Consider the following 12350-nt stretch of genomic DNA (forward strand, 5'->3'; position numbering starts at 1 on the left):
ATTAACCTTTCGACCAAGTGCTGTCAGTCAGGAATAAAAAGAGAAGAATCATTCTGACACATCAAAAACTACCTACATTTTTCTCCTAGTCTTTCTCCAAAAGATCAAGGTAAGGATAGTCACCAACAATGACTTAGACTTTGGAGCATCAAGAGTGTCCTAACAAAACTAAGAAAACTTGGCAGGGGTTGTCATTTTTTCCAACTACTCTTGTCTAATGTGTTTGTTTGTTTGTTTGTTTGTCAGGCAGCTTAGCATATGTGATATTATGCGGATTAGTTTTCGTCTCATATTTTGGTTTCTTTTTGCTTCATTTTGGTTTCCAAGAATTAATGGTTTTAGTTTTTGCCACTTTTGCAGGATTCAAGATTAAACATAAATACCTTGGACAATGATTAATGATGAACAACATATTTCCTTTAAGCTCTTTAAAGATATTTGCAGCGGGCGCTTTAGTTTGTTTACATTCAAAAGAAAGACATTTCTATAGCAGGTATCTCCAAACCTAGGCAACTCACACAAACACAGTCTAGGCGGATACCAACTTAACCTCTGTGATTTTAACCAGAGGTAAGGGTGAGGTGAAGTGACATGTCTCCAAACATGAAAGTGATCAGGGCTGACAGATGGCTTAACAAAATGATTAAAATATAGCAAAGGAGACAGTTGTGTGCTTCAAAACAGTAATCAGCTTTACTTTTTACGATGAAGGTTCCACGGATGCACGGTGGTGAGCACTGTTGCCTCAAAACAAGAAGTTCAATTCCACCACTAGGCCAGGTTCTTTTACATGTCTTTGCATGTTTTCCCCGTGTTTGCCTGGGTTCTTTCTGGGTACTCCGGCCTCCTCCCACATTCCAAAGACAGGCAATTAGTGGGATGAGATTAATTGGTAACTCTAAATTGCTCCTCTCGCCCTAAGACAGCTGCCCACATAGCAGACAGATCTGACTTCTGGCATAGTAAGTGCTATGTCATCAGGATATGGGCCAGGCCTGGCATAGATGGCACTGTTTATGTGATGGCATGCCACACGTGGCTCGATTATGGTTTGGTTTATGTAGCCCAAGCTCATAGAACACAGGTCTTCCCCGGATCCGGCATCAAGATGGCACTTCTGACCGACTGGTGTCATGGCAGGGTGTATGTCAACCAGATGTGGGCCAGGTCTGGCAATGATGGCACTATTTATGTTCCTATTTTCCTATTTTAGTTAGAAGACCCAAATGCCATGTTGCAATACTATACAGCTATGGTAGCCAACGTTTCACATGCAAATTTGACAGGTTTGTGAGTGTACACTTTATCCAAAACCTAGTGAGGGTTTACTCATGTTTCCTACTGGGTGGCTGTAGCTCAGGAGGTAGAGCAGGTTCCCTACTGATCGGAAGGTTAGTGGTTCAATCCTTGGCTCTTCTAGTCTGCATGTCAAAAGTATAAATGTAAAGGAAGCACTCAGTTTAGAGAAAGTGGGTGAATGTGGCATGTTGTATAGAGCACTATGAGTAATCTGGGAGACTAGAAAAGTGCTATATAAAAATCAGTCCATTCACTGTCTGAACAGAGTTTCATCATCTTACTTTGCACTATTATGTTCCGGCACATGTTGTTATTACATGGCTTGATTAAGGTATACATTAGGCTGATATCTGGGGCCAGAGCTGAAACTGTTCTGGGCCAGCACAGGGCCACCAGTGTGTCTGCAACGGGCCTTGTGCTGGCCCATGTGTGGGCCACCTCTGGCAAACCACATCTGGGCCACCAAAGGGCCATCATTCCTCGTGGTAGGTGGGCCGAGTGTAAGCACATTGTGTGGCCCAGATCCAGGCCATACCAGTGTTGCTATGTGGGTGGGATAGGCTCCAACTGTGCAACTTTTACCGTAACCACAATGCTGCTTTTTTATTCCAAATCTGAACCTAAACATATTGGTTTTATATTTTCGAACCTAACCAAAGCAAAGTGACACCTGTGTTTTTCTATGCAACTACTGGGACAAAGTATGCTTACTCAGTTGGTAAAGCTTCAATTTCCTGGTTTTGCTTTTGTTTTTGTCCACTTACCAGATGACTGATGGCCTATCAAAAGTCAATGTAGCTGATGAGCATATTTACTTTATTGGCACTTTGCAAGTCAAAGCATGCCGGAAGTCCAGCTTCTCAACTTGATAATTAAGGGCAGTTATGTATATAATGTATCTATTTTTATTCTCCAGAATTACCCAATTAAAACAAAGCATTTCCTGCTTTATTGTTACAGATGGTCAGTGTCACTTTGTTTTTGTTGCTGTTTTGCTTTGTTTTTAACGAGAGGGTGTTACAGTTGGCAATTAACTTTTTATATCTGCTAGAGACTTTTCTGTCAGGATCCTTGAATATGATAAAGGGATAAAAAAGTACAAGGAGATTAGAAAAGTGTGGATTTTTCCATAGCGAAGGCTTACTGGTGTCAGCCAGATTATAATAATAATCAGGTGTAACTGAAGCAGATACACACACACACACACACACACACACACACACACACACACACACACACACACACACACACACACACACACACTTAGATTAAATGTTTTAAAATGCACTAGCAACAAAAAAGAACATTCTTGAAGGTTTAAAAAATCATCTCAGAAATGTACACGCACTTACAAATACTGCATATCTAATAACACGCACACACCCACACACAGATTACCAGCGCCTATCAGCTGTGGTATCGCGTCAGCCTGGTTGTGATGTTAAAAGCTCAGCCTTTGGGCTGTATGTTAAACAGATATGGAGTGGAGCATGCTAGGGATTAAAACTACAAGACACACACACATTTTTGCACACACACAAACCCGAGGGAGCGAACAGCGATAACCCAGTCATTATCATACTTTCATAATTCCATTTAAGAATTCAGCTTAGCCGCAGCAGCAGCTGGATGTTGAGGAAGTTGGCTGTGTTGAAAAATCTGAGGGTGAATTATGAGGAATCACTGTGCTAATAATGTAGAGGTACATTATTGAGAATAATATAGCTTCAGAAAAGCTCAAAGGCAAATCATAAGAAATAATTCAGATAACAACTGGTGTAAAATCCTCTTTCTGAGGAAAAAAAAGCATTTTATAGGATTTGGATGTCAGACTATAATATTATAAGGGCTTGGGAATTGGAAATAAAAGAATATAGAGCATTACTTGTAATTCATTAAAGGGCTCACTAGGAGCTCTTCAGGATGTAATGCTGACTAGAAAACAGAAATACTACATGAAAGAAAAACTTGGTAAAGGAAACAGAAATTGCTAGTATTGTCATACATTTGCATTAGGCTATACTTACTTACTACAGTACTTGCATTGGCCCAAGACTTTAAAAACTACTGTTAGCATGAGTCACAGTAAGAAAATAAGAAATTGAAAATCAAGACCTGATATGTTTTTTCTACTTAGTCTTTATTGCTAAGCTGTATCTATTGGAAACCCATATCTGTCAATTATAAGTAAAATACTAATTATTAGCAGAACTGCTTATTGGTGAATTTGTGCTACTTTTCCTAGAGTAAGAGTAAATACCCCCAAAACGTTACACTTTTTTAGCATTTGTCTGTGATTGCATCCACATGCTAATTTGCTCCACTTATTAAATGTGACCCTTAGTCTGCTAACTAAAGTAACATTGCATATGTCAGGACTTTGAAATTTTAATCCTTAAAACATCAACGACAATGTTTCAGGTTGATGCTTCTATCCAAATAATGGTCCAAGCACGAGAGGGTTGGTGGAACTGTGAATCTCTATACTTCTTGATCAGTTCATTTTCTAAGATATTTCACTTTAAAACCATCAAAACAGCAGCCTAAGAGCAAAATATCACATGGCTGCTGAAAGTTTCACAAAGAAAAGTTAATCAAGTTAATGTAAAATTGTAAAGAGCACTGTTTACCCACAATATTGAGCAGGTTTGTGTGTGTGTGTGTGTGTGTGTGTGTGTGTGTGTGTGTGTGTGTGTGTGTGTGTGTGTGTGTGTGTGTGTGTGTGTGTGTGTGTGTGTGTGTGTGCTTATAGTGTGTAGAGTGTACACATTCTGCATCTTGATGCCTGATGCAACCAAGCAACAATAACTGGAAATTATTCATCAGAAACCAAAGCCACTGAAAAATTTACTGGACCAAGAGTGTGTCCATGTGTGTCAAGCGTGATACTGTGGAACCAGAAGAAAAATAGGCCTGCTGTATCCACATGCATTTCCAAGCTTTTTTCCAAAGATGAGTTCAGATGAGTTTTTATCCGCTGTGAATAGTTCCTACCTGTAAAATGTGGCTTCCTAGGTGAGGTTCGAAGATCTCAGAGGCAATGGCGCTGGGACTTCTCCTCCGCTGAGTACCGATAGCTAAAGACACACACACGCACACAAGGAGAGAGAAAGCACAGGACAGGACAGAAGAAGACTGGTGAGACTCAGACACATTGATACGAGCAAAGCTGCACTCACACACGAATACGTGTTCACAAACACACAAACACTCACGTTTATACAGCCTAGCATGACAAAAACACACATGGCACAAGACAAGAGGAACCAGTGAGTTCAGCTCTGAACAGTCCCAATTAGTGCCACAGGTTAGCATTGTCAGTTGCACTCGCTAAATCAGCCCCATCCTTCAGGTCATATGAGCTACTAATAATACTAACAGGTTTCATTCAGTGACATCATTTGGCAAAGCAACAGCATCTAAGGAAAACGTATTTGTAATGCAACATCATTATATATTATAATTAAATACACTCTCATGCAAGCAAAGTTCAAGTATCTCTACGTGAAAAAAAAATTGTTTCATAAAATCTGTAACTTCAAAATTACAAGGTTATTTATTCAATCGTCTACATTGAATAAACAAGGTTGACATTAGACCTCAATCTTTATCTAAGGTACAAAGAAAGTTCATGTTGCATTTTCTCACAGTTTATGTGACCACGGGAGTAGATGGGGTTTGAAAGTAGCCAGAACTTTAACCTCTGTATCATGAAAAGCTTCCAAGTTGATGTTTTAATCACCACCGATCATTCACAAATGCTTTTCGCAAATGCTTCCCCTCAAAGTTATTATTACCTTTTTTAAAAAAAACATAAGTCAGTGACTACTCTTCCCATGTCCTATTATTTTTTTATTTTATTTTTTTGCGAGTAATGCATCTCAGTAATGCATTGAGGATATATATTTTGTATCAGGAGTGTAGAAAAAGATGGAAGTTGTCACCATAGTAACCAGGAAAAAAGTTTTAAAATACGTGAAAGGCATTATATTTATGGTATTTTTTTGATCTGTCGACTGAATCTTCAACCAAACATACAACCATCAAATGCTGACTTTCACTTGCCTTTTAATCGGGACACATGAGATTGAAATTTATGCTGTGGAATGCGCAAAAAGTTTTGTGTACAGAAACACGAATCAGTAGGTCGTGACTATATTGCAGACTGTTGTGACATCAGGTTACCATTTGATAAGTTGCATAGAAAATCAACAAAAAAACTCCAAACCAATGCCGCAGTCACCAGCCCCTTTGCAAAGCTGCTAAGAAACACTAAAACACCTTATGGCAGGACATGAAAACAAATAATGACCTCAAGGGCTGTCTGTACTGTCTCATCTCTCATCTTATCTCTTAAGCTCTCTTTCTGTTTTTATCCTTCAAGCCATTATTTCCACAAATATTCATGTGACCATCCATCTGCATCGTGAATTCAAAGCTGGATTCTGATGTTCTCATATGTAACATCCATTATATTAAAACCCCACAGATATCAAAACAGTGTGAGAAGGCGGCTATAATTTGTGTACTTACAGCCCCCTATAACTGTGCACATAGCTAAAGGGGCTAAATACATCATTTATACCAAATTCATGCACCGTAAATAACTTTTTAACGGATAATGTCACAACAGCTCCTCAGTGAGTGACAGGAATATCGAGGAGGGAATCTTTTCCTCTTTCCCTTGCTTTTTTTTCTTCCTTTGCCATTTTTTCCCCTTTTTCCTCTTTTTTATTTTTAATTCTCATCTTCCTGTCCATCATTTGTTTATCTCTAGTGAGTGAGAGAGCTAGGGAAAGGCAGAAAAGACAGACAGGAGTTGAGAGAGAGAGTGAAACAGTTTATAGCTTTCTAAAATTTCACCCTGAGGGCAAAACTCTCTCTACAGACAAAGTCAGAAAGCACAACAGCTCGAGAGATAGAGGGAGGAAAGGAGAGAAAAAGTGAGATGGTCAGTGTAAAATTTGGCCTGAGGTTAAACTGTCTTTCTCTCGCTTTCTCTTTCTCGATAGAAGACAAAAAGAAAGAGAAAAGACTGACGGTGGGAGAGAGACCTCAGTGCTGTCGCTAAGTGCATAATGTAAAGTTCAATCATTAATATAGGCCAGAAAAAGATCAATTCAACAACAGTCGGTAACTTAAAAAAAGCCTTGAACAAGATGGTTCCCAAAAGCATCTAAAGTATTCAAGCAGCCAATATGAATTTTATTTATGAATCTGCTTTTTTTCTTTTAAAGAACTTAATAAAACTATTAAAAGTCCTTTTGACTTCAAAATGAGTTTGAATGCAAAGCAAATTGAATGTATTTGTAAAAAAAAAGTGCTACCAGTTAATGTCTAAGCCTTGAGACAGCTGGAAAATGGAAATGGACAGCACAGGAGAAAAAGCAGAGTGAGACAGTGACAGAGAGCGAGACAGGCACACAGAGGGGCATTAAAGCCCACTAAAAGAGAGATTTTTGTGCCCTGAGGTAATGTTCTTCTCTCTACCCACTCTCCGTCCTCATCTCCCTGCAGACCTCATTACAGCAAATTTAAACACACACCAATAAAAACGCTCATATGCAAGACTCCCGTGTGCTCTTTTGGAAGGGGGTGGGGTTGAAGCGACAGAATTAGCTTTAATTAATGACATAACAAAATGTGCTTGTGAATGAAAGGGTTACAGAGTAAAAAGGAACACAAGGAACACAAGGAGAGAGTAGATGGGATCAAGGAGCTCAGTCTCATCTTTGTGTATAAGTATATACTTTATTTTATATATAATATATATTCATGTGAAGAAGAAATGACTATAAGCAAAAGGAGCATGCCTACATGTTGAATAGATTGTAATAGGGAAAATTTTGCTGATCAGATGAATCTTAATTTTTACTGTTACTGTCTTTCAATAAAGGTGCTATATAAATAAAGTTATTATTATTATTGTGTTTCCTGCAAAAACCTGACTTTTTACCTGCAAATTGTAATTACAGGTACCCTTATTCGCAGGTCTAATTATGAAGTTGAAGTTATTATTATTAAGTGTGAGGTAAAAATCAAGGAACACTAGTTACTAAGAAGATGTTGTGTGTGAGTTAAAAAAAATACAGACAAAGAATGATGTGACACTGAGGCAACGACGATGGCATAAAAGAGAAAAAAAGGACAAAAAGGGATGAGCATTGGGGGGGGTAAATAAAAAGAAAGGTCAGAAAAAACTGAAAATAAGACCAGACTGGAAAAAAGACAATCAAAATGTATGTACAAAAGTTATACTAGAGTGTGTGTGTGTCTGTTGTGTGTCTGTTGTGTGTGTGTTGTGTGTGTGTATGTGTGTGTGAGAGAGAGATTGTCCGACCATCTCATTGGAAAGTCAATTTAACTTTGCTCTGAAAGTCAAACATTACAGCTGTTGTTAATTTATTTTCTTGTTTAATATGAAATTGGCAACAAACCAGGGATTCCTCTGCTCTCTGTGTGTGTGTGTGTGTGTGTTTGTGTAGGTGTGTGTGTGTGCGTGTGTGCGTGTGTGTGTGTGTAGGCTTAGAGCCTCTGCCCAGTCCTTCTCGCTGCTGGAAGGTTGGATTAAAGGAATAAACGACAACCTCCAGACTGCTGGCCAAACCCTGCAGAGGGCTGAGCGAAGAAGAAAGGGAGTGACTGTGTAGGTGAGTGTTAGAGAAGCAAAGGAATTTGTATGTGTGTGACAGAGAGTGAAGAGCGGGAATCTGTACTGTTACGCAAACAGCCAATTCAATTAGTGGTAGGTGTAAGAACATTAGAGAGAGAGACAGAGTGCAGGAGCGAGAGAGGATGTGCGAAAGGGAGAGAGAGAGAGAGAGAGAGAGAGGGCACCCATTTTGACAAAATGTCAGAGGCAATTTATCACGACCTAACAAAAGACCCCAGGGATAAAGTGAGAGAGAGAGAGGAGGAAGGTGTGAGGACTGAAGGAAAGGAGGGAGAGGAGGCAGGAGTGAAGCATTACTCTGGGAAAGAAACATCTACAGAATAACAGAAAGGAAGTAAGGAAAAGGAAATGAGGGATCTGTATTAAGAGAAAGAAAGGCTGCAGGAGAGGATGTAAAGTTAGAAAAGGCACCCTGTGGAAGCCCTACGCAGGAACAATGTAACGCACCAGCATGAAGGTAAACATTGCATTCATTGGACAACTCGGCAGATGATAGAGTAATGGAGGTTTAATTGAAGAAAGAAAAAATCTTTGAAAAAACATATTTCGCCGTGATGTGAGACTTGTAATAATATAGTGACTGTTCTCTTATAAAACTTTATAAAACATGGGGTTCCAATCAAGCCTGCTGGAAGATTTTACAAAGCCCAAAAAAGCTGCATAGAAGGGATTTTTATGTTTAGGTTTACAATCTTCTTCCTTACAAAGACATTGATCATGGCCTGCCATAACTGAGTAACTGCATGTGGGAAAACAAAAATATTCTCAAGCTGTTCAGCATCAGGTTTGTAAAATAATTATTAGGTGTTAATTACAGATTAATTGTGTGTGTTTGTTGCAGTAAAAGCACAAAAAACAGTATAACACAATAAAAAGATTTTACATTAAATTATGTCCTGTGTTTTATTTTCTTTAGTTTATTCATATCCCGAGACAGCTAACTGGTGCCTATTTAATAGTAAAAGTATCTGTTCTTGCTCTGATATTACATGACAGACTGCAGAAAGCACTAGACTGAGAGACACTTCTTTCTGTTACACACAACAAAGTTTACAGCTCGTCACATAAATGAGAGCCAGTCAGCCTAAAGCAGGCTCTTTCCCTCTGAAATGAGATGTTTGGGCCGATTAACTCTGACAGAGCCGCTCCACTAAACCTGCATCATTTCTCTGCTTAAACTCCTTCAGTAAGACTTTTACTGTTCAGCGCAGAGATGTTTTACAATGTAACCGCCTGAAGTCAGAGAAAAGGAGGCATGAAAGTAAAAGCAGGGAAGATGCACTCATACATAGCTTCATTGATTAACCCTCTAAGGTCTAACTAAACCTAGCCAATCACTATGTGTATTTTTTGTTTTATTAGTTAGTGGGGTTATTGTTAATTGGTGATTTTAAATTATCCATAGGTGTGAATGTGAGTGCGAATGATTGTTTGTCTCTTTGCGTCCCTGCCTCTTGCCCTATGGTAGCTGAGATAGGCTCCAGCACCCCCGTGACCATAATAGGGATAAGTGGAAGATAATGGATGGATGGATATAGTTACTTAAATGCTACATGGTTAAATTTGGGGGTTTTTTTGCCAAAATTTAGGCCAGTTTTAAAGCTGATTATCATTCCATTTCAGACTCTGTACCATCAGCAAATGAATGCAGAATTGCTCATTAATTTTCTATTATTTCTATGTGTCTCATCAGTTTTCAGAAAATCAGAGCTAGAGTTAGATGAAATGTATGGATGATGTAATTGTCCCCACTTGATGCTGATGAGCTAAGTGAATAACTTTGACTTTCTTATCACATTGAAACATGTTGCTGGGAAACCCCAGGATAAAGCACCACTTAATATTTGGGAACAGCACTCCCCGACAACAGTTGTTTCGTCCAGTATGATAAACATCTCACCACACCACTAAAGCCTGCTTGGGACTGGCTCAAGAACACAGGAAAGAGTGTGGGGTGTGACCTAGCCTTCAAACTCCTTAGCATTTGTTAATGTTTCAGTCACACTACTGAAAACGGTGGTTGGATACTGCAATGCAGCCAAAATTATTACAACCATGTGGAATGAACTTGTGATCATGTTGCCTTTGAAATGGTAGCTTTGAAAATGGGGTCTGCGAACACTGGTGGTCAGTTGCCATCTTCAAAGCAACTTTGGAGTGTCAAGAAGGCAACAGAGATGGAGTCAGTTTGCTCCAAGTCTGCAACTGATTGGGGTCAAATTGGCAATTACACACAATCTTTTTGTGATAATAATAATTAGCTGTGATGAATCCACAAACGTTCCTCATTTGTTGCCGCCTGTTGCAAATCTGTTACCATCTAGACACACAGAAATTCACATTCAGTACTTAGATCCAGTCCAGCCAGAACAGCAATTGAGAAATTTCTCCATAAATAGCGACGTACTTGCTGCAGGAAGGAGACTTAAGTGCTAAATGACACAATAACCTTGCACATACAGTGGGGCAAAAAAGTATTTAGTCAGCCACCGATTGTGCAAGTTCCCCCACTTAAAATGATGACAGAGGTCAGTAATTTGCACCAGAGGTACACTTCAACTGTGAGAGACAGAATGTGAAAAAAAAATCCATGAATTCACATGGTAGGATTTGTAAAGAATTTATTCGTAAATCAGGGTGGAAAATAAGTATTTGGTCACCTCAAACAAGGAAAATCTCTGGCTCTCACAGACCTGTAACGTCTTCTGTAAGAAGCTTTTCTGTCCCCCACTCGTTACCTGTATGAATGGCACCTGTTTGAACTCATCATCTGTATAAAAGACACCTGTCCACAGCCTCAAACAGTCAGACTCCAAACTCCGCCATGGCCAAGACCAAAGAGCTTTCGAAGGACACCAGGAAAAGTATTGTAGACCTGCACCAGACTGGGAAGAGTGAATCTACAATAGGCAAGCAGCTTGGTGTGAAAAAATCAACTGTGGGAGCAATCATCAGAAAATGGAAGACATACAAGACCACTGATAATCTCCCTCGATCTGGGGCTCCACGCAAGATCTCATCCCGTGGGGTCAAAATGATCATGAGAACGGTGAGCAAAGATCCCAGAACCACACCTGGTGAATGACCTGCAGAGAGCTGGGACCAAAGTAACAAAGGTCACCATCAGTAACACACTACAACGGCAGGGAATCAAATCCCGCAGTGCCAGACGTGTTCCGCTGCTGAAGCCAGTGCATGTCCAGGCCCGTCTGAAGTTTGCCAGAGAGCACATGGATGATACAGCAGAGGATTGGGAGAATGTCATGTGGTCAGATGAAACCAAAGTAGAACTTTTTGGTATAAACTCAACTCGTCGTGTTTGGAGGAAGAAGAATACTGAGTTGCATCCCAAGAACACCATACCTACTGTGAAGCATGGGGGTGGAAACATCATGCTATGGGGCTGTTTTTCTGCCAAGGGGACAGGACGACTGATCCGTGTTAAGGACAGAATGAATGGGGCCATGTATCGTGAGATTTTGAGCCAAAACCTCCTTCCATCAGTGAGAACTTTGAAGATGAAACGAGGCTGGGTCTTCCAACATGACAATGATCCAAAACACACCGCCCGGGCAACAAAGGAGTGGCTCCGTAAGAAGCATTTGAAAGTCCTGGAGTGGCCTAGCCAGTCTCCAGACCTCAACCCCATAGAAAATCTGTGGCGGGAGTTGAAAGTCCGTGTTGCTCGGCGACAGCCCCAAAACATCACTGCTCTCGAGAAGATCTGCATGGAGGAATGGGCCAAAATACCAGCTACTGTGTGTGCAAACCTGGTAAAGACCTATAGTAAACGTTTGACCTCTGTTATTGCCAACAAAGGTTATGTTACAAAGTATTGAGTTGTATTTTTGTTATTGACCAAATACTTATTTTCCACCCTGATTTACGAATAAATTCTTTACAAATCCTACCATGTGGATTCATGGATTTTTTTTTTTTCACATTCTGTCTCTCACAGTTGAAGTGTACCTCTGGTGCAAATTACTGACCTCTGTCATCATTTTAGGTGGGGGAACTTGCACAATCGGTGGCTGACTAAATACTTTTTTGCCCCACTGTATGTGCAAGATTATAACCAGATTATGTCCAGTTGGTTACCATTGTCATTGTTTGTGAGTTCTGATTCAGATAAAAGGTATCATAAATTTTAAATTTAGATTACTTAAAATCCACAATTTGTCAGTTTTTTGCAATTTAGTTTTCATTGTTTGTGGTGCTAATAGTGTTACAGATTATCAGTGTGATTCTGGCAGAGATGCAGTAAGATAACCGTGTTTGTTCAAAAAGTTTTTTTTTAAATAATCGCTTGTCATTTGCATTATTATCGATGGTTTACTCATTTATTTAAAATATTTAATGAATGGGTCATTGTTCTTCC

The 12350-nt window shown here is 39.6% G+C and overlaps 1 protein-coding gene across 4 annotated transcripts in view; it reads right to left on the reverse strand.

Moving 5' to 3' along the window:
• Positions 1-12350, reverse strand: part of npas3 (neuronal PAS domain protein 3) — a 374776-nt gene that overhangs the window by 162944 nt on the left and 199482 nt on the right. For all 4 annotated transcript variants that reach the window (XM_026151150.2, XM_026151153.2, XM_026151151.2 and 1 more), the window contains one exon: positions 4294-4376. In XM_026151150.2, the coding sequence (XP_026006935.1) occupies positions 4294-4376 (83 nt within the window). The remainder of the gene's footprint in view (positions 1-4293; positions 4377-12350) is intronic.

Source organism: Astatotilapia calliptera, chromosome 19 (assembly GCF_964374335.1).
Source record: "Astatotilapia calliptera chromosome 19, fAstCal68.1, whole genome shotgun sequence".
Lineage (NCBI taxonomy): Eukaryota > Metazoa > Chordata > Actinopteri > Cichliformes > Cichlidae > Astatotilapia > Astatotilapia calliptera.